Source organism: Heliangelus exortis, chromosome 1, assembly GCF_036169615.1.
Source record: "Heliangelus exortis chromosome 1, bHelExo1.hap1, whole genome shotgun sequence".
Classification (NCBI taxonomy): Eukaryota; Metazoa; Chordata; class Aves; order Apodiformes; family Trochilidae; genus Heliangelus; species Heliangelus exortis.
Genome location: NC_092422.1, coordinates 159,576,515 through 159,599,295, shown reverse-complemented (window position 1 = coordinate 159,599,295; position 22,781 = coordinate 159,576,515). Strand labels below are relative to the sequence as shown.

At 43.4% G+C, this 22,781-nt stretch overlaps 2 protein-coding genes across 13 annotated transcripts in view; one reads left to right on the top strand and one right to left on the bottom strand.

The window, feature by feature from the left end:
* DUSP16 (dual specificity phosphatase 16) overlaps positions 1–14,937 on the top strand; it is a 69,110-nt gene extending 54,173 nt beyond the window's left edge. For all 10 annotated transcript variants that reach the window (XM_071733357.1, XM_071733350.1, XM_071733355.1 and 7 more), the window contains 3 exons: positions 5,508–5,667; positions 6,366–6,489; positions 10,683–14,937. In XM_071733357.1, coding sequence (XP_071589458.1) covers positions 5,508–5,667; positions 6,366–6,489; positions 10,683–11,859 — 1,461 coding nt within the window. In that variant the 3' untranslated portion in view covers positions 11,860–14,937. The remainder of the gene's footprint in view (positions 1–5,507; positions 5,668–6,365; positions 6,490–10,682) is intronic.
* Positions 8,853–22,781, bottom strand: part of BORCS5 (BLOC-1 related complex subunit 5) — an 80,374-nt gene continuing 66,445 nt past the window's right edge. Inside the window, exons 4-6 of one of the 3 annotated variants that reach the window (XR_011723865.1) lie at positions 19,146–22,009; positions 9,461–9,562; positions 8,853–9,012 (exon numbers count right to left, since the gene is read on the bottom strand). Coding sequence is in view for 1 of the 3 variants with exons in the window: in XM_071733358.1 (XP_071589459.1) it covers positions 21,779–22,009 (231 nt within the window). In the remaining 2 variants the exon portion in view is untranslated. Of the gene's footprint in view, positions 9,563–13,868; positions 22,010–22,781 lie in introns of those variants that run through there. The other 2 variants (XR_011723864.1, XM_071733358.1) reach the window with 2 other exon arrangements.

Sequence of the window (22,781 nt, the reverse complement as noted above, 5' to 3'; positions counted from 1 at the left end):
GTTGTTTAAAGGAGTTTTTTGACATACAAACAATCATGTAGAAGGCAACTGGGCTTTAAGAGATGACACAGAAAAATCTTCTGTGTGGTGGCTAGTCAGGAGTCACAGTATTTAACTTGTCCTTTAAAATATTCCATGCCTTTACTGCCAGGAAGCAAGTCAGCAATTCAAACTTGGTTGTCTTATGGTGCATATCAGAGGAGGTTATTACTTTTCTTACCACGGAAGTAATTCTGTTGGCCCCAGACAGAAACCAGCAGGAACTAAGTAATTTAAATAAATAAATTAATAAGAAATTTTTACTTTAAATCATGGAGCATTCAACAGATGCTTTTATGCTGTTTGCTTCAATGTGGGAATGACAAGTGCTATCCTATCTCACAGTGGGGGTGAGGGGGCAACCTGCTCTTCTCCAGGGCCAAGGATGTGCTGCTAGGTTAGGGGTGGTGACTGGAACACCAGTGCTGTGGCTCTTCAGTGGTGAATAATCCCAGAGGGATGGAAGAGGCTGTTCCCTTTCTAATCCCAGAGGGATGGAAGAGGCTGTTCCCTTTCCTTGCAGAAAGCTGGTGCCTGTGAGTAGGTGTTGGGCACAGTGTGTCAGCCTCACCAGGAAAGGAATCCAAGTGGTAGCAGCAGTCAGGAAAGTCATTATAGGACTGGAGGAGGCTAAAACCACAAACTGCTACTGGTGAGCTCTGAATGTGGCAGAGCTGTCTGCAGGAAGAGTTTAGACCTGGTGGTGACTCCCTTGCCTGTTAATTGACAATCTTGGTATTATTTTTGCATGTGTTCATCAGACATCTGCAGCTGCAAATTCATTGGAATTAATGTAGGAACCCCAGGAGTTCATCAGATTTGTTCTTCCTCATTTATTCCATAGAGCTGAAGTCAAGGATTGCTGTGTCTCCTGGGGTTTTTTTTTTTTTTTGGTTTGGTTTTGGTTTTGGTTTTGGTTTTGGTTTTGGTTTTGGTTTTTGTTTTTTAATGGAGAAACACAAAAACCACATACAATCCACAGAAAGTTCAGTAAGTTCTTATGGCCTGGTGTCATCCTTGACAGTCAGTCTTTTGGAAGTTCTTCCAGAGATGACTGAAGTACTTCTTAGGTTTCTTACCCATTTAAGGACAAAAACACATTTTACAATTTTAGACGTTTGTTGCTTGTACCCTTGCCCTCTTTGAAGAAATATCTGGCAGTGCTTTATTCTGAGCATGTCATTTGTATGCTGCACTGAAGTAGACCTGAGCATCTTGATATTTTATCTGACTTCCTCAGTTTCAGTGATTGCCTGTGGAGAATCTGAAATGCCTTCCATCTTCAATATCAATACTTTTATTAACCTAAAGAAGCTGTGGGCACAGATGAAGATTTCTGCCTCTTAGAATGCACTCAATCTTTTCCCAACTATTGGTAACTCCCAGTTTTCTGGGTTTAATCCCTTTCTTGATTCAGCATGAAGTTGGCAGTAGCTGGAGATCAGCATGCTTAAGAGGCAATGGGCAGATCTCTGGCCTCCCTTCCACCCCTTCATCAAAATTCTGGGGAAGCCTCAATCCTGTGCAGGGGTATTAAGAAGAGCAAGGAGAATGACTCAAACTACTCTGAGTGTCCAGAAATATCACCATGTACTAAGAGAGCTAGGGAGTGAAAACCATTCAGAAGTGGAGGGTAGGAAACAAAACATTTGGGGGAAAAGTGGCAAAATAGCAAAGTTCTGTCTGCTATGACAGTCCAGGAGCTGGTAAGTGATTACATTTGCATCCTCTGGATTAATGGCCTTTCTGCTTTGTTGGTTATGAGCAACAAGCTTATCAACTTTCTGTTAATACTAGGATAGTTTGGGCCCTTTTTTATTCAAGTTCAGATTTTAAAAACTAATTTTCTGAAAAATTCTATTAAGATTCTGAAAACCATAAGAGGTAGTTGTATGTGTTGAACTTAACTTCTCACAATAACCAGACATATTTCTTTATCTAAAATTTATATGACTCAAAAATATCTGCAAAAAGAGCTCTTAAAGTGCCCTATAGTTTAATCTGACAGTTTGAAAGCATGAATTTTCAGCATGTTTGATCAAGATGAGCTAATCTTTTCAGGATCTTCATAGGCTTATCTCTGGGTTCACAGGAAGGGAAATACTTGTCTTGTATTCATGACCTTTTAAGAATACTAATGTTATTTTCCACTATACCTCTGCTGATAACATTCTATTTGTGAAAGGCAAGCACAAATACTTGGTTTGTGTCCTTTAGCAAGATTAATGGTTGCTTCAGAAAAGTCCTAGGAGATTCTTTGCATTTTTGCTTTATGGATTTCTTCCTAAAAATCTGAAAACATCCGTAAGTTTTTTGGCTGGGTTGAAATACTAAAAAAGTTCTCCAGAAAGCTCCAAACAGAAAAGTTTGTTTCACTTTTGGGGTCTCAGTGCAATGTGTTGGTGGTTAAGTCGGTGTGATTGGTGGCATTGCAAAAAGAGTCCTTATTTTTACAGATCTTTGTTGCTCTTTGTGAAAGACAAACTAATTCTAGCCTAAATTCTCCCAGAGACAGTGTCCTCTCTGGAAGTTAGCATAGCAGAAAACAACAACAAAAAAAGCAGTGTTGTGGCTACGGGCCTGAACTAGACTCTTTCTTACATCTCCTATTCTGTACCAGCATTTACACTGTAAAACTTTCTGCTTTGCTACTTGCATAACTATTCTCTTTCTTCCCTTCCAGACCTGGATTTTATTTCCTGGAACAAAATAACATTTTAGGGTGCCATTAATTTTCAGGTTAAACAAGTCATAAAATGTAAATAAGCTGACAAAAGAGCATTTACCTTCTATTCACAGAGTTGTTAGTATTAGGATTTCTGGATCTTCCTTCCATCATAACTCACTTCTTCCTCTTGGGTGCCGTACAATGAAGGCACTGTTAGGGTTATTATATTGGAGCCTGTTGCACAGGGAATGATTGATACTTCAGAACAGAAGGAAGCATAACTCCTTTCTTTAGCCTTAGTCACAAAGACAAGCACTAACATGTTTTTTTGGGTGGTTTTTTGGCTCGGAGATTTCAGACTTGGCGTCTGCAGCCTTCTCAGTCCCGTTGAAATAATCGATTCCACGTCAAAAATCTCACATAATCTCACATAAATGTGGAATTGTGATAGTTGGGCTCTGTGGCCCATCAGCAGTCACGCTTTAGAAGAAATAATAAGGTTTTCTAGTCTTCTAAATTCATCTCCCTCCCCTTGGCTATATTCTGAATGTGCATGGTGGCAGTCCATCTGTGACAGTCTCAGCCTTTTTGCATGGTAATGTTCACGACCCTGCGTGTGCTTTTGTAGCTGCTATTGCAGTTGTTCCTCACTCACCCTCAAGCAAAGACAGCAGTGGTTGAGAGCTGGTTTGAGAGCAGTGTTTCAACACAGTAGTCTAAAGCAAATACAGATTCTATGGAAGATGAAGATCTTGGAATCCTAGAAGGGGAAAGCTGGTAGCCCAGAACGGTGAGGCACAGATGCTGGGGATCTGGGGTCTCCCTGGCACACACCCAAGATACACCCCAGGTCTCAAGTCCCATTCCTAAGACCTTCTCTCTCTGGATAATTCCAAATACACTACTGCTTTTGAATTTCTAAGTCTGTTTGGTGTGTGAGTGCTAAGTACAGTAAAGGGAGATGTGACAGAGTCAACTGTGAAGGGTGTGATAGTCTGAAAGGAGCTTGCTGGTTGAGTTGGGAAGATGTGAAGGAAGGGAGAGGAGGAAATCAGTGACATATTGCAATTTGTTGTCATTGATGAGAGGGTGAGCTTTACTGAGACTGTGATCCAGGAAACCAGCAGGGCAAGAAGGAATAAGGCTGCCAATATATTTTGACACATTCAGACCTTCTTTTAATTTCTGACCATTTCTGCAAATGATATGTTTGGTGATTTAGCTTTGATAGTAATTGATCATCTACTGTTCCCTTGGGTAGCTGCATAACACAACGACACAACGACACAACAACACAACAACACAACATAACCATTCATTAGTTTAAGGTACCTACACCTTCAAGCACCTCTGAATATGCTGACATGTGAGGGACTTTGGAGATGCTGCTCATTTTCCTCCAGACAAGAAAATTCAGCTTGCTAGCAGAGATTCATATAAATACCTTGTGTGAAATGCAGCCCATGCAGTTGAGTGCACTGCCCTCTGCAAATGACCAAGGCAGTCCCCCTTCTCCCCTGCATCTGTTTTCATGACTGTATTTTCATACTGGTAGACCTCCTGTTGAAAAATGCAGTGGAAGAATTCTTTCTTGTTGCTGCTCCCATGGATTGACAGAACTTTTCCTTTTTTGTATAATTGCTATAAAAGCAAAAGGTTTAAAATAATTTTTTTTTCTTTTTTAATCTTTCAGTTTGGTTTCAGACATCAGTTTCCATAAAAATCAGGCAAAAAGCTTGCCAGTGTTTGTATTTAGTGAACTACTATCCAAATGTAGCTCTTCATGTCACTGCCAAATCATAACTAAACCAGAAAAATTGTATTAATCCAGGCTTGATTGCTTCTCTGTGGCAAGATCCTTAATTTGAGGAGACTGGATGGTTTTGGTAGGCCCATCTCTAGTGCTTCTTTCACATGTTTTGGCACTAAGGTACCTACTGCATCAGCTGCTACTTTGCACCACTCCAAAGAGAGTATGGCAAGGTGCACAAAGGAGGGGTCTTTCTTCTATTTGCAATCATGAAAACTGTCTTATTAAAAAAGTCCAGTTGACTCTTATCTTTTGAATATCTTTGCTTGTGATAATCTCCAAGATGCAAGATGACTAAAGACTGAAAAGGCAAATATGTGCAATTAAGTCATAAACCACAAAAGTGGAACTCCTACAAATCTGCAATTAGTGCAGTGTGAAATGGTCTAATTTGAAGTGTTCAGCTCTTACTCAGCTCTTTCTGTCATAGTTTTGATGAGGTTTGCACATTGCCTTAGAACCAAGGAAGTCACAGATATTTAAAGAGGTGACTGCAGGAGACATCAGTTTCACTTTGTATTTCTGTCTGGTATCTGGTGGGGCAACCTCAGTCTTATGTGATCCAGAAAACATGTATTCAGTTCAGTAAAGTATAGGTGGGAAGTGTTTGGTTATCCTGTCAGCTTACACAGTGAGAATTTAAGCCAAGGTAGCAAAACAATTCTTTCCCTTGGAAGTGATGCTTCATGTTAGCAGATGGTATTCTACCATTATTTCTGCTCTTTGTTAGCTTTGTTTGTATGGGCTTCTCATTCCATATGTTATTAGGACCCTTTGGATGTCTCATTAAGAGTTGTTTGAAAAATAAAAATCTGAGAAAATGCCTTTAAAAAGCCCAAAAATAATAATGTCCCTAATGCAGCTGGAGAAATTGTAGTCAATTCCAGTTGGGGTTTTAGCTTTGTAATGTGCTTTGGGTTCATAGATTCTTTGTAATATGCCAGAATTACCATTTGATTTTTCTAGGCTTAATCTTTCTCTCTTTCCTAGGAGCTGATGCAGCAGAATGATATTGGGTATGTACTAAATGCCAGCAATACTTGTCCAAAGCCTGATTTTATTCCGGAATCCCACTTCCTGAGAGTGCCTGTGAACGACAGCTTTTGTGAGAAAATTTTGCCTTGGTTGGATAAATCAGTTGATTTTATAGGTGAGAAGAACATTTAAATTCCCTCTCTAAAATAGTGTCTGGATTCCTTTGTGTGTCTGCCTTGCTCTTTTGGTTGGCAAAGACCTAAATGCAGCCTGGGTGTTATGAAAATACCCTGAGCATCTATGTACATGATCCCCATCACTTTGTAAGCACAGAAGCAAAATAATGTAAGGAGATTCTGCCACTGCATATTCCAGCACTTGAGGAACAAAGGCACTTTTTAGGAACAAAACTCTGCTTTCTAACAACCTGGTAGATGCCTGAGACATGTTTGCAGAGACTGAATTAGAAAATTGGACAAAGAGATCCTGTCTTGAACTTTGAGAAGTGAGCTAGCCAAACTTGTACGGGCCAGATTGTTCCATCATGAATGCTTGCTTTTTACTTGCATATAAATTTAGAAACAATCACCTTTTCCAGACATCTAAATAGGTTTGTTCATGTGCACATTAAAATGCAGTATACTCTAACTGCAGTATGTTTCCTGTGTGTAGTCACATGTTTTTTCTGTATTCAATGCTATACAGTGCTAGAGGAAAAAAAAATCATTTTTGTTTAAAGCTTCCCTGAGATTTACAATTAGCATTTAATTTGGAAGTTTTGAACAATTTTAAATCACGCTGTTTTCTTTGCAAACTTTTCACCGTGGTATAATGCTGCTGAGTGTGACATTTGCCAATCTCTTTGCTGTGCAGAAAAAGCAAAAGCATCAAATGGCCACGTGTTAGTGCACTGTTTAGCTGGAATATCTCGCTCTGCCACAATCGCTATTGCGTATATCATGAAGAGAATGGATATGTCCTTAGATGAAGCTTACAGGTAAGGAGAAAATTTCCCTTCATATTAATTCTTAAGCCTATTGGCTTGTCTTGAAGCTGAAGAATAAAAGGTTGTTTGACCCAGGTTAGAAGCAGACATGCTATTTTATCTGGTAGTTCACTGGCCTCTGCACTTTGGTTTTGTTGTATTTTTTTTTTTTTTTTAAATGTAGGCTTTCTCCATAAACAAATCAATGTTTTGTAAGTATCATCAGCTAATATTAATTCCCCACCTGCAAAATGCTGATGCTGGACTTCGTTCTGAGTAGGAAAATACATGGAATTTAAACTGCTTATTAAATGTCTGTGTATATACACACACACAGAGAGAACTATAGGGTGCACGTAACAGTATCTTAAAGTCAGAGAGAGAATGGAATGTATAAGGTTTAAGAAAAAGAACTGAGGATATTTATAATCACTCATATGACAAATGCTAGGCTGGAGCTGTTTGGCTGCAGCTTGGTATGTGGTAATGCTCTCAAAGAACTGCCTGCAGGTGAAATGTCTAGGAATTAAGAAAGCTTCTTTGTTGCTATTAAAAGTCAGTCAGAAACTCTGGGAGAAAGTATTTTGAAGTATCAGCTCTTTGTGGCATTAGGGAATTTTTGTGGAGACCCTCCTTTTCCTCCTCCCCTTTTTAGCCTTTCAAATCCCATTTTTCCTATACTTAGGTTGAGAACACTTTACTACATCCCAGGTGGCTCGGTTGCAGTTCACCACGACTTCTGTATTTCATTTAACAGCCTGCATTGTTGTGTTGTACTGAATAATGATGGTTTTATTTTTGATAGGCTTTATATGCTAACTGGCAGAGCTTTAGCCATCACCACAATATATATGTGGTACAGAAAAAATGTGAACACTTGTGCTGCAGCAGGTGGAGAGGAGCACCTTCCAGGTCACTGCTGTGTTTGCTGCTGCTGTCTCTAAAACACTGATGAGGACATAAAGATGAAAATTTGATAGTCCCTTGCAGAGCATGATTTCCATGGGGGATTTTCTTTTAAGTTGATGAACATAATTATGGATGCAGTGAAAAAAGTGTATGTGAGAGGTGGCTGAACCCCATAGCTTTTAAATTTTCCATGGTTTCTTACTAGAGCCTGCTGACGGTAACTCAGGTGTAGATAATATGGATGAATTAGTGGATGTGGATGGATACTGTGCAAAGTATTAGCTTAAATCACTTAAAAAAACCCTGTCTGGCCTCAGGCTGTAGTGATCTGAGGTTAGAGCTGTGGAGTAACCACTTCTAAAACACAAACGCTCCCGGGAACTTCTAAGTGCTGCTTCTAAATTCCTCTCTGAAATATCTGCATGAATTTTTAGTTTATTTCTTCACCCCAAACTGTCAACTGAGCGTGGAGGATTAATCATCCTGGGCTTTTTTTCTTTGCAGTGTTTAATACTGAACAACTACTCTGAAATTTAGATTACATTTTGCTGTATTTCCTCTGATACGGCTTAGTGGGAACAGTCTGCAGCGCATTTCACTCATTGGTTTCAGATCTCTTGTTGGCAAAACTTGAAAGAAAAATACTTTTCTCTGAGTTAATGAAAGTCATTGCATCAATGTTTGTCAGACTACTAAAAAATTAAAAAGGTGAAGCTGTTACTTGAAGTGAAAGATCTGAAGAAATGAACGTTTTTAATATTTTTGTGTGTAATGGGTCATACAAGGGAAACAAACATCAAAATTAGATGTTATGCATGTTTTCCAATTGGAAAAGAGTGTGTATTTTGGAATTTAAAAGTTTGCAAAGCCTTAAAACTTGTTGGGGGGGAATCCAGCAGACTTTCTTGAACTCTTCATTTTTTTAAAAACCTAAATTTTAAATTTATGATTGTTCAGTATTTTGGAGTAAGATGAGGAGAGTGGAAGGGAGAAGCTACCAGAACATGGGCCAGAAACAGCAGTGTTGACCAGAAGGATTTTGCTTTAAATAACAAAGCCAGTAACAAGTTCAACTAGCTTGGACTGGAAAAGGATGAAGGCAGATGTATTAATTCTTTATGAGCAAATTTCTCACACTGGAACAAAAGTTCCCAACTTCAATGCTGGGAGATCAACCTAAAGAATTTATTCTGAGGAGACTAACTTGTTTTCTCCCTTTGTCAGTGTTGGAAGGAAGTGTTGGGAATTTCCACTATCACTTTGCACAATCTGAGCTTCCAGGGCATCACATCAGCTCAGCTATTCCTACTATCATTTGTTGTTTGGCAACTTAAACAAAACTTTACATTTTTCATTCTGTTTTTTTTATATTTTTCATGTGCTTACTTGAAGCCAGTGCATTTGTGCATGTGTGTATACACCTTTTAATTTTTTTTCATTCTGTTTTTAATAACTGCACACACACCTTTTGTACACATTCCCAGAGATATTTTATTTTTAATAATATTTAATTTTCCCAGCAATACTTTAGATGTATGTTTGTACTAGATTTAGCTCTTCGGGTTGTTTTTTTTTTCTTCCGTTGTTAATTCCCTTGTCATCTGGTACTTCATAGTTCCAGGAATACTTAAAAAAACAAAACAAAAAAAACCCAGGAAGGATTTGGGCAGCAAAGAGTACTTAGTTAGCTATACTGCAAATCACACAGGTAGGAATATGCTTTTGTATTTAAAAATAAACTTCGTAGTTTACTACATGACTTCAGATATTTAGGTCTTTCATACAGTGAGGGTCCTGCTTCAGGAAAACATTCTGAGGATGCATTGCACCTTGTCTGTACTCAACTGATAAGAGTCAGGCTGCTTCCTACAGGACTCCAGGACAGGTTAACTTTTCCAGCAGCCATGAGGAAAAGAACTTGAGGGTGCTGGTGGGTGAGAAGTTCAACGTGAGCCACCAGTGTACACTTGCAGCCCAGAAAGCCAACCAGATCCTTGGCTGCATCCAGAGAAGCATGGCCAGAAGGATGAGGGAGGTGATTCTCCCCCTCTGCTCTGCTCTGCTGAGACCCCACCTGGAGTGCTGTGTTCAGTGCTGGAGCCCCTGTTACAAGAAAGACATGGAAGTGTGTCCAGAGAAGGGCCATGAGGATGATCAGAGGGCTGGAGCACCTCTCCTGTGAAGACAGACTGAGAGAGTTGGGGTTATACAGGCTGGAGGGAGACTCCAAGGAGACCTCATTCCAGCATCTGAAGGGGGCTAGAAGAAATCTTTTTAGGATGTCAGGTAGTGATAGGACTGGATTCAAACTAGAGGAGGGTAGATTTAGATTGTAAGTTAGGAAGAAGTTCTTCACCATGAGGGTGGTGAGACACAGGAACAGGTTGCCCAGAGAGGTGGTGCAAGCCCCATCCCTGGGAGTTTTTAAGGCCAGGCTGGACGGGGCTCTGAGCAACCTGATCTAGTGGGAAGTGATCCTGCCCATGGCAGGGGGTTGGAAATAGATGATCTTAAAGGTCCCTTCCAACCCTGAAAATTCTATGATTCTCTGATTTGGCAATACTGTTGCCCTCTGCTGCTGAACATCTATGGAGCTAGAGAGAACCTTTTTATTTTAATTCTGCATTTGCTCCTTTCTGTTCTTCTTTTTTATTATCATAGTAGTGGTGAATACCAGTGTATGGTAGAAACCACTGGTGACTGCTGTAGCAGGTCAGCATAGATAAGAGCTCTTTGTCTTGCTGACAAAATAAACAGGGTAGGAAGCACTCACTGCAGCAACAGCAGCATGAGAGGTGTGAAAGGAACGTGAGATTTCACCCCTTTGACTGGTGGAGAAGGTGGGCTGCTTTTTGTAGCATGGGGAAAGCTGAGGTCTCTCAACTTGAGCTCTGATGCTGGTCATGCAGAACTTGAGGAGCTCTTAATTCTGGTCAGAAATCAAGGCTGCAGAGGCCCCGCTGGTGAAGCAAAATAAGGAAAATTATTGCCTCAGTCCTTGCTGGGGACATTATAAAGAGGTAAAAAAAAAAACATTCTTCTCCATTTTTTAGTCACCTTTAAGTAAATTACAGAGAGAATTGAGAGCATCCAGCAGTATGTTGCTTAAAAGCAATTTTTAAATTTTCTTTTGTTTTTTATTTTTTCCAGTCCATGTTTCCTGTGCTTGACTCAACCTCAGCCCAGGCATCCTGACAAGCTAAGATTAGGCTGTTAACTTTCACAACAATCACTCTAGAGTTATCTCAGGTCAGGTCCTTAAATTAATTCTTACTTTGTTTTTCCCATCTTTCCAGATTTGTGAAAGAGAAGCGGCCAACCATTTCTCCCAACTTCAACTTTCTGGGACAGCTTTTGGACTTTGAGAAAAAAATCAAGAACCAGAGCGGGCAGCCTGGACATATCAGTAAGCTGAAACTTCTGCATTTGGAAAAAAGCAGCGAGCACGTGCTGGTCCCAGAAGGTGGGCAGAGCAGCCTCTCCACGAACCAGCTCTGCATCACGGCTACCTCTGAGATCGTGGAGCAGAAGCCGCCGGACTGCAGCAGCGTGCCACGCGGGCACTTGTCCCCCCTGGAAGATGGCCCTCTGGTACAGGGCATAAACGGACTGCACGTCTCCCTGGATAAGGTGGAGGACAGCAACCGGCTGAAACGCTCCTTTTCCTTGGACATCAAATCCGTATCCTACTCGGCGAGCAGCAGCTGCGTGGCGGCGTCGGTTCAGGGCTTCGCCTCCTCCGAAGACACCCTGGAGTACTACAAACACGCGACCGCTTTGGAAGGCAGCAGCAAGTTGTGTCAGTTCTCCCCCGTCCAGGAGGTCTCGGAGCAGAGCCCAGAAACCAGCCCTGACAAAGAGGAAGCCAACCCTCCCAAGAAACCCCCGAACACCTGGCAGCTGGACAGCCAGAGCAAAAGGCAACACCCGGGCAGAGCCGGCGGCACTGCCGCCTCTCAGCGGTCGCTCCTCTACCCCCTGCACCGGAGCGGCAGCATGGAAGACAACTACAGAACGAACTTCTTGTTTGGTCTCTCCACCAGCCAGCAGCATTTGGCCAAGTCTGCTGCCGGGCTGGGTCTCAAAGGCTGGCACTCGGACATCTTGGCTCCTCAGACGTCGGCTCCGTCCCTCCCCAGCAGCTGGTATTTTGCAGCAGAGTCCTCCCATTTCTACTCGGCCTCCGCCATCTACGGGAACAGCGCCGCTTACTCTGCCTACAGCTGCAGTCAGCTGCCCACGGGCTGTGACCAGGCCTCTGCCGTGCGCAGAAGGGTGAAGCAGGGTGACAGAGGTGACTCCAGGAGGAGCTGGCACGAGGAGAGCTCTTTTGAAAAGCAGTTCAAGCGCAGAAGTTGCCAGATGGAGTTCGGCGAGAGCATCATGTCGGACAACAGATCCAGAGAAGAACTGGGGAAAGTAGGCAGTCAGTCGAGCTTTTCGGGCAGCATGGAAATCATTGAGGTGTCTTGAGGGGCAGCGGGCTTGTGGGACTCTATTGGAGTTGCTTCCCCCTCCAGGCTGCTCCCCCAGCATTTGAGAGGTCCCTGTAAATCTGAAACAAAATGGACTTTGTGCCAAAATGTTGGGGGGAGGGAAGAAATATGAGGCTTCAGTGTGAACGCAGTGACTAGATTCATATGGCAAAGAAATGATAAGTGAGCGTCTGCCCAAGGAAACCAGAAAAAAACCGCTGGGTTTTTCTCCCCCCCTTTTCTGGAAAAGGGCAGAACATTTCAGAGACCTTTCCCTGACAGAGGAAGAAATTATATGCAATGGATTGCACATCCTTTCAGTGGTTTTCAAAAAGGAAGCTCTCTCGGTATCAAAGCCTTTCTCTGCTTCCACTGAAACACGCTCCTACTCATCAAAGCTCGTTGTGTTCTCCCCTCCTCATGCCCCACGTCTTCACCAGTGCACCTTAGCCCTGACACTGAGCCAACCTCTGGAGGGAGAACTTTTTCCTCTAAGAAAGGAGTCCGGGAGCGATTCCAAAGGACGCAGGGACTGGTTACAGCGAGGCTGGGCTGAACACACACAGTTCAGACAAATGTAAATACTGGTGTAACTATTGTTCTAATGGATAGGCTTTAGGTGATTCTCTAGAGAGCTGCTTCAGAGAAAAAATAAAATAAAACCCAGTACCTCAAAAATATAAAAAATAAACTAGGGCTTTATGGCTGCCAGGTGCTGGTAGTCAGTTCATAAGCAATGTGAACAAGTACCGACTAGCCACATTTGAGTTTAATTTTTTGTTTTGTTTTTTAAAGCTGTCTACGCACAAGTGTTTCAGTTGGCTCAGCAGCAATTCTTAAAAAGAGATGAACTGTACCTGTGACTCTTTCCCCTGGTCTTTTGAAGCATTAAATAAGCAGTATTTGTATTTTTTCCTATCATGCTGGCTTCTGGGAGAGGAGTAGCCGCTTCAGCTTCTAAATTATAATGGAGTGGTTTAATACTTAGGGTTACATGCAGGAGAAGTGGCTGGTACATTACCATGTCTTTTTTCTTGCCTGTTGACAATTCAATAAGTGGCTCTTGAAGGTTTTTTTTTGTGTTTTTTAAAGCTAAAAATGAGTTGGGATGGGCTGTTGTCCTTAACTGAGCAGTACCATTAAGGAAGTGCTCTTCATGTGTGGTTTCAGTCACGTGTGGGTTGGGGGCAATTCAGGTGGTTGGGTTTGGGTTTTTTTCCCATCCTGACATCCTCACCCAAACTGCAGGAACTCAAATGCAGAAACTTCTCACGTGGTTTGCTGACCTTGAGAAAAAAACAGTCTGTACATCTGTTCAGGGAAAATGGAAGGGGACCTCCAGCACCCTGTCTTAGAGTGTGGAAGAAAGGGGGGTTGAAAAGAGACAGCTTTGATGGGAAGCCTGCTCACCTCCCACGCTTGCAGCTCCCAAGGACCTTGATCCTGGCCACTGTCCTTTGTTCCAGCAGATGTTCTTCTTTCCCAGCATGCTGAGGCCTCATTTGGTGGCAGACACTTCCAGCTGTCCTGCTGCTGGCAGGTGCCACATCCTTGCCCTCACCATGCCAGCATGAGGAGGTGTCACTTCCCTGCTGCCCACGTTTCATGGGCATTAAGCACAGCCCTTCTCGTGGTGATTTTGACAGCATCCCTGCTGCTTCTCCCTCCAGCTCCTGGTGCACGTGGTGCCTCCTCTGCTCCCCCTTAACAAATGGTTTTATGTTTGAGGGTTGCAGCCAGTGAGGGGTGGTACCAGAGGCACAGCAGAAAGCTTCACCCTTCCTGCTCTGCTCGTGGTCTCTTGGTCTTCCCCTGGACCCCTCAGAACATGCCAGTTGGGGGTGGGGAGAACTGCATTATTTTGCCCCAATTCAGTGCAGGCAGCTGAAAATCGTATTATCACATGTAACAAATACTTAACCCTGGCCAGCAGCATTAAAATAAACAAATAAATAAATAAATCTGTCAGCAGCAAACTGAAGCCCTAATTCAAGTCAGCAGCTTGGGTTATATTTTGGTTTTTTGTTTCTTTTGTTTTTGTTTTTTTTTTTAACTGTAAGTTTAGCTAGTTTGTGACTCAAATCTCAGGTTTTACTATATTGAATAATGGAGAAGACTTTGTCATTGTCTTGTTTTGTGGCTAGGATGTGACTTCAGTTTCCTACAGCGGACTGTTGAAAATAGCACTGAAAGCTACAGCGTTGATTACCTTGATTCTCAAAAGTGCAAAAGGCAAGAGAGAGGCAGCACCAGGAGTAACTGAGCCCAGAGGCTGTGTTCCTGCTGTGTGTATGAAGAAAGGGTAATCTGGGCAAGGGACAGGCTTACAGCACACTGGAAAACATGTCAGGTCCTGGCTATTTGTTAAACATACTGCCACTTGTGTCTGTTTGCATATCAAGTGAAAGCAGTTACATTACAACTACATCAGCATATATACACACTCTGTGTGTGTGTGTGTATATGCATGTAATGCATATTAGCAGTGCTCCTCTCAGCCAGATTGCAGTAGAAGCCTGTGCCTTTGATTTAAAGCAGTTAACTGGGGTTAACACAAATCAGTCCCTAGAGGCAGAAACAGAATCCTCCTGGGTTTTGTGCTGCTTCAGAGGTGTGTGTCCTCCCCTTTTTGCTACACATACAAATTATGTACATTTGGGGTTTGCTTGGTTAATCACTTTCGGAGGAACTGAAATCTGGTCTGGCTCCTCCTGATTTCCAATCCACTATAGTCAGTAAACAAATCAAAGCTGTAGGCTCAGTATTTTTAGGGGGCAGGTTCCTGTAGGAGGAAGTCTTAACCCCATGTCCTGCAGAGGGTGATGCCTGTCTCCCATCTAAACTAATGTCCTGTACCTGAACAATGCTGGAAATGGTTTGTAGAAGTTTGGAAAGCAAAGTGGAAGATGTGAGGGTTGGGGGGAAATGTGTACATGTTCAATATGAATATAATGTTCTTTGGTGTATGGTAAGCTGTTTAAATGGTTCAGAGATGTGAGTTTCTCATCTTGTTGTGTCATGAGCATTACCTGTATGTTATGAAATAAAATCAGAAATGGTACCTGTTTATATAGAACGGCTGAAGAAGGAGCCTGTGTGCCTCTGGCTGTGGGGTGTGCGTTATCTGCCTGCAGCATCACCTGCTCCCCACCACCCCAGACTAGCAGGGGGCTCATCCTTATCCTGTGGATCCTTCACAGATGTGTGCCTGTTAATGGATAACACAGCTTGGGTCACTTTGCTCTGCTCATCACAGGCAGCAGAAATTTTACAGCACTGGTAACAGTTCTGGCCTCTTACTTGTTCTGTGTACCCACCTCACCTCTTCTGCTCCCTTGCATAGCAGCAGGGGCATTTCTCTGCAATTAACATCTTACAGTGGCTAATCCTGTTGTCAGTGAACTGTTCCCCAAGGCAACTGTGCTAGTCTTTCTGAAGCAAATATTTCAAATTAAAATATCTCAGTCAAACCCCATTTTTTTTCCTTGCCTCCCATACACGTCTTATTTGAAGAGGAATTTAATTACTTGTTTAAATATTTGTTTTGACTGATCCTGCCAGTCCTAAAGCTCTCAGAGCTGATTGCTGAGGGAGGACTATGCCCAACATTGCTCCTTCAGAGAATAGCTTATACAAATGTACCATCTATTAAAATTAAATCCTGCAGTAGAATATGGCTGCTAAGGTTATATCCTTAGATGGCAAAGCTCAGTACACAAAGTTTGTGTACTGAAATCTTCAAACTCAGGTCCAATAATTGGAAGAACCTTTTTTTAAAAGGTAATTTTAACCCATAATCCCAGAAAGGGAAATGCATATTCCTTGGCCTCTCTGGAAGAGACAGGTATGGTAACAATCTGCTTGGGCTGCTATGCTTACTTCTACAACCAAGTGGTCCCACCTCATACATAAACTGCTTGCACCCATTGCACAGTGAAACACAAACCATGCACAATACTAGGCCTAAACGGCATCAGCTTGTGAGGTTCACCTGACAATTTTTTAAGCTTTACCTACTCCAAAATCCACCTCTGATGCCAGTATGTCTGACTGGCTCTGGTATGGAATGCTTGTTCCCAGCAAGGTCTGGGGTTTACCGCATGCGCTTTGGCTTTCCCCACTCCTCCTCTTGCCTGCTCTGCAGGACTTGCTTTGCTCTCATTCCTCCATCTTTCCACTCTTGCCCCTCTGCCCGTGACAGCTCTGTGAAGAGAGAGTTTAACTCCATCTCCAGTCAATAGCTGAGAGGCATCTGAAAGCTGTCTCACACATGTCATCGACATTTAATTTTCCTTTCACTGACTGGCATTACTGGGAAAGGGGTCCCCGAGGTCACCAGGCTCTTGATGTAACCATCCCTGTTACATTCCTAGAGTGAAGTAGACTGAAAACAGGGTAAACCTCACCCTCCAGTATGGATCTGATCACCCTGTTTTTGAGGGGGTTAGGAGGGGTAGGTAAGGCAGAGAATGCAAATGCAGTGATTACATGAGCTGCTGTTACTACCGAGTGATGTTCATCAGCTTAGCTGCTCATTAGGCTTTGACTCACAGCTCAAGTTGAACTGATTTCTCTGAGGAAGTGGTTTCAAACAGCTAAAACAGTGCCCTGGCAGCTCTCCTGAGAACAGCACTGAAGCCCTAATAAGGCTGTTGATGCCCTTTTTAAAATCTGAAATCACTGAGATTCAGCCAAACTTCCCAACCGAGGCATTTTATTTAGCTGGCCATACCCTGACTAAACACCTAGCTAGCCTGCATTTGTTCTTAAGAGTTTCTGAGAAAAAAAAGAGTTACAATGCTATAATGTCTAAAAGCACTAAAAGAATACAATAGTACTATTATACTAGGCACACAAAACCACAATTGGGAGTTCAGGTAGAAGAACAGTGCTCACAATGTATGAGCTTAGCCTGGCAATGGTACTTGCCCTTTGAATTGTGTCTACAGAGAACTTTTTTGCTCTCAGGACCAAATGGTTGCTCTGAGCCACAATGAAGTGTTTCTGCTGTGAAGCCTTTGGCCAATTCTGAACTTGGAGAATATAAATAAATGAGACACCTCTATAAATAGAAAAGGGAGCTATTTCTGGCCTTCAGCACCTGCTGGCATTACAGCCACCTCCTGTGGGAGGAAGGGCATGCAGTGGTCATAAGGTACTCTGCAGATGGCAGGGTTTTTAATGTCTGTCTACAATTGGGTCCCCAAAAGTGGGGCTGGAAAGTCCTTCTGCTAGGATACACATGTGAGTTGCTCTGGGAGGCTGTCTCAAATCCATCCCTGTATGGAGTAGCTGTTCATATACCCAACTAGGAGTCACATTTTGACAAAATCTACAGCCACCCTCATTTATTTCTGGTTATGTTACTTACAGTACGGCCACTACATTACCTTCACAACTTCCCTACAGGGTCAGTGCTCACCATCTATTAAAATACAAAGTTTTTAAAACGACAAAAAGGGTTATTCATTAATTCAAAAAGCATTCATCAGAACATTGTTTCTTTTTGACAGGCAGATTAACACACGAGGCAGGGGAAAATTGAGAAATACTTTGCTGCTTGTGTTTAGTTTTCCTGCTGAATCCTAGGAAAGCTGCTGGGTGCCCTCACAAAGCAGGCAGAGAGCATCTGACACCAAGAGTGCTTTGCACAAGGCTGTAGTGTCTTACACAAGTGTCTGTGCCCATCAATCCCAAACCCTCTTCTTCATTTCCATGAGGCTGCCAGCCAGCTGAACTGCAGTCCCACCCCACTGCTGGCAAGTCACAAGCATCACCTTGCAAATAATACATTTAAACTATCTAAAACCCCCAACATTTATTGTCATTCTGGGACACACATTTCCTTACAGTCCTAGGGCAGATAAAATTCGTCATCTCCAGGGCAGGAAGGTGGGTTCTGTGTACAAAGCAACACAGTTAAGATATGATTTCCCACACTAAAGTGTGTGTACTGTCCACAAACATGGCAGTAAGAAGTGATGTGCTGTAAAGGAAGAATAAGCAAGGCAATTAGAGAAATGACACACTTGGAAGAATGATACTAAATATTTTAATGCTGGAGCTGTGGGACACGTAGCATGTAGGCAGCTGAAAGGAGATCAAGTCTGCAAATGCCATAATTACCTATAGACCAAGGAGTGCTCAGCCACGAGGCTGGAAATCAAAATACTCTGGCAGCTTAGGAACAGGAGGGACATTACAACAGTAACCTCAGAAAACCATGGGCACAGTGAGAGAGGGCAGGCAGGGGCTGGTTCAAGCCAGGAGTGGGCCTGAGAAAACATGAGTTTCTACTCTTTCTGTGTAAAAGCTTAGAAGAGGAGAAAATGCACTTTAAATAGTTAAATATATTTAAATATATTTAATTTAAATACATATTTTAAAAAAACCCCACAATTCTCTTCTGTCCCCTTCACCAGATCTTCACAGAAATTGCCTTGCAGATAGGTTGGCACTTTAGCACCTCTGTCAGTGCATTACATTACAAAAACAACAGAAACAACAAAGCAAACCTCTTCTGCATGAGCAGGACACAAGAAGCAGCAGCACAGAGCATGGGCTACAACAGCAGAGTCAGGGAAAGACTCAGAGCCAGCAGGGAAGAGCAGACCCAGAGACTTACCCTGTTCTCCAGCTTTTCAGAAGATTGCCTAGGAAGCAGCTTAGCTGGCACCCCAGACCCCACACCACCTCAGAAAGTAGAGAAGGGCAGAGATGTTTGTTTTCAGTGAGCATGCCAGGTTATTCTCTGCCCATAGCACTAACTTTGTGGTAGAAGTAACAGCTAAGTACATTTGTGAGAGATACCTGAGGCCTTCTCCAACAGCACTTGGCTCGGAAAAGGAAATTCTTAAGCAGAAAGGTAATTCCAGTCACATCTCAAACCTTCTGCTAAACAGTGGGAAAGGGAGAAAAATAACAGTCTCACCTTGAGCATCACCTGCATCTGAGATGAAGCTGAAAGCAGTGTGCAGAGCAAAGCAAACGAGGAGCAGCCAAGCAACAAACTGCAGCTCAAGACATGGCAGGAAATGCCTTCCCCTCAGTGAGAAGTCCAAAGACTTACAGTTAATGAAGCCAGTGACAATGTTTTAAATAAAACTGTAAACCATTGTTTGAGAAACACCAGTTCAGGGTGCACATTATCTTCAGTACCCATACAAGAGACTATCACCTGTGGAATGAAGGTGATGATGACCTGTGTGTTTTGGAAGAGGCTGACCTTTGCATTTCAGCTCCAGTTTCTTTCTAATTAAGCTACTAACATTTTTCACAACTTACCCTTGCTGCTCAGAAAGCTTTAGTGAGGTGGCCCAGCAGCACATCTACAAGCCTAAAGGCCAGTGTTCATAGGAACAAGACTTTTCTCCCATTATCAGCCTAATGTCTAGATGTTTTATAGCAAATAAGGAAGGAACTGACCTTCAGCTCTCACTCCTGCAGCTTTCAGATAGGAACACTATTCGCTTGCCCTCATTAGCACCACAAGGAGCAATGCTTTGATCTCACACTTAATAGCATGAGGGCAAATGTCTAGAAGCTTTACAGGAGAGACCATCTGCAGCCTAACCTTTGCCTCAAGATCCAATATCAGGATCTTCCCACCAGTATAGGCTTCCAGCATGCCAGGGTGGGGGATATCCCAGACGGCTGAATGTCGCACATTCTAAACTTCCAGACAGCATCATCTGAGAGGAGGACAGAAACGCCTGTGGCTGCTATTTAAAGCTCCTGAATATTCTGGTGTGTCTGATGGCAGGAGGCAAAGACACACTCAGTGGTGGACAGTGAGGACCTTCAGTGGCACAGCCATGACAAGCAGGTTTTCACGGTTGGTTAAGTCTCACGTAGCTTTTAACAAACCAAACCAAACGTAAAACACTGCAGGGTGCATGAGCAAGGATGAAAGCCTGATGTTATATCCCATGCAACACACAGCATACACCTAACACAGACCCAACCATTTAACAACTCTTGGGTGGAAGCAACGAGAACCACTCTGCTGCTTTGAGTATAAAATCTGCCAAGTTCCTTGCTGTCTCTCAAGCAGTCAACCACACTTCCCAGGGCATCATTTCAGGGGACTTACTTTCCATGGGATTCTGCTTCCAGACAGTGTTTAGCAGGCCCCGGGGTCCAATCGCCACTGTGGTTCAGACACACATCTAAGTAAGCCCCAGTCTGTGACACAAAATTGACTCTTCTCTACATGGCCTTAGGGAATGCAACAAAAGACTTTCCTGCTGCTTCCTGCCACCAGGCAGCAATGAATGGTGTCAAAAACCTACCACACTCTTACTCCTAAATGCTGATTAAGTACTCTTAAGTACTATGAGGTATTGAAGCAAGTTGCCTTTGGAAGTCACCTAGGCTTGTGCTGTACTTGAAGATGGGCTGTCCCATTGACTCTCTCAAAGACAGCTCTCCTCACCACTGGAATTGCACTTCCAATGTACAACAGCTTTTGGGGTACATGGGCACACTTCAGCCTCCTCGCCAGCAACAGCATCCTGGGACTAACACTGACACAGACAAACACACTCCTGACCCAGCAAACTCCCCACTTTTGGTTTCACACCCTTTCTGCTGCAGACAAGAGCTGCCAATGCAATGGTGATGCAGGCTGTTAAACCTTATTTCTAGATTTGTAAGTATTTTTACAGCAGCATGTAGAATATCCCCATTTTATATGGGGAGAAACCAAAGCTCAGAGAGGTGCTGCAAATCTCCTGCAGCCAGCAGACCAGTGTCAGACTTGGCAATCAATCCATCTCCTGTATGACAGCCCAACACCCAAGCAGAGTGAACACACTGCCTGCCTTCCAGCAGGACCCTCAGCTTGGGAGAAGGCAGGAGCATCCTCCTTCACTGAGCATGGTCCCAGAGGACCATTGGGTTTCAGTCATAAAACACCATGCTCAGGCAAGCTCTTGGCATGATGGCAGCTAAGCCAAAGAAAAGACCTGAAGAACTTATCATATTTCCCCCCTCCAACTCCATTTGTTTGAAGGTAAAGAAACAACTGCATCCCCCTGGTAAAAAAAAACAGAGCACCAAGATAACTGGAGTGTCCCAATAAGAATGAGACACCTCATGTCAAACTTTGGGATAACAAAGCGAGGAGGTCAGTGCCAGTACTTGTCAGAATCAGTGTGCAAGGTGAGAGACACGAAATGCCACCAGCTGGGGCATGGGGACATTGCCAGGGCAAGGGAGGGAGGAATGCTAAGGCTTGCTTAACATTAACAGACATACATATCTGGAATAGTTATTCCTTTACAGCCTCATAAATTAGAGAACCCATAAAAACAGAAGCCTCGAGGAGGACATGCCAAAATCCTGCCATGCAAACCATGTTAATTATGATAATAGGCAGATTTTAATAAGCCAGTTCCTGGCTCCCACACTTTCACCTATAAAACACACATATTTTCAAGGCCAGGGGATCTCGGAGATACCTAGCAGCCAGCTGATCATCTAAACCTCAGTGGCACAAAAAACATGTTAGAGGGTTTGTAACACCCCATATCCCTTTGAATTTTTTCTAGCGAAAAAATAATAATAATTAAAAAAAAAAACAGATGAAAGAAAACTCCTCTGTCAACCCCAGTCTAGTCACAGCAATGAAACAAATGTCTCAGCACAGGCAGTGGCAGTGGTAAAGGAGACAGGAGGGTAAGAGGAGGGAGATGAAAGAACCATAAATCATCTCCTCCAGACGATGGGACTGGGGAGCCCCTGGATTCCTGGCTGTGCAGTCCTGGCAGCTGACACCGCTCATCCTCCGATGCCCTGGCAGAGAGTCAGACAGCACCGCCGTCCACTTCCAACATCTGCCAGCCCATCCCGCTGGAAGTGCGTCTGTGCTGGACGCTGGAGCGTGGAAGGTGAGAAGGGGGAGCCTGCTGGATCAGCTAAGACTTCAGCTCCCGATCAGGTTTCATGCTGAAGGGCTCCAGCCTCTCACTCTCTGGCAGCATGCTGTTCAGCCTCTCCATCAGCGGGACCGTCTGGTCGATGCCCATCTGGATGCGGCGCAGGATGGCAGACATCTCATTGACCTTCTGGATCTGCTCTGCATACTTGGCATACTTCTTCTGGCGCTCCTGCATGAAGCTATAAAGAGTTTCCACAGAGAGGTCCATCTGTTTAAAAACAACAAGCAGAGCGAGGAGCATTAGGCCAACTGTTACCACAGGCTTTTCGGCACGCTGCCTTTCCTAAAAGCAACTGAGAAGCACGTTAGACGTCCCACTGAAGCTGCTAGCCAGGTACAAAGGAGCTCCTCTGTTGGGGCTTGACAAGTTTGTCGTGAAACAGAATGATTCGTAGTTGTATACCAGGCAGGACACACGACCATCTCCGTTCTACACCAAGTATTTGATCAGAAAATCCAGAAAGCCAATAGGTGCCGCAAGAGATTTCCCAATAAACTATGTACGTATCCTCCAAAATAACCAAACCCAGGGAACCTGTGGCTTCTGCTTACACCTGTAGAACCTTTTCACTGGAGGTCACTCATTTGCAAGCATTAAGCTCCACAGCAGTTGCTGGTGTAATTTCATCACCTCAGCCAGGTTACCCTGCAACTAGGCCACTGCTGTTATTACCATCGTCGTCTGGAAAACTCCTGCCATTGGAGAGAGTCACAATGGATTGCTAGTGTCCCTAATTTCCCTGAATCCTAAAAATAAATGTGTTATGAGTGACCCCAGGAGAGGCATTAAGTGAACCAGCCATGCGATTAAACACGGTGAGTACCGAAACACGGCTCTAGCGTGATGACAATGACAGGAACTGCAGTGCTATTCCTGCCATTCAGTGACGAAGGTGGCCTTGATAATTCACAGCCCAACTTTCTCTTCAGCCAGACTTGTAAACTCCAGCTGGGATTCAGCCGATAGCTGCTACCACCAT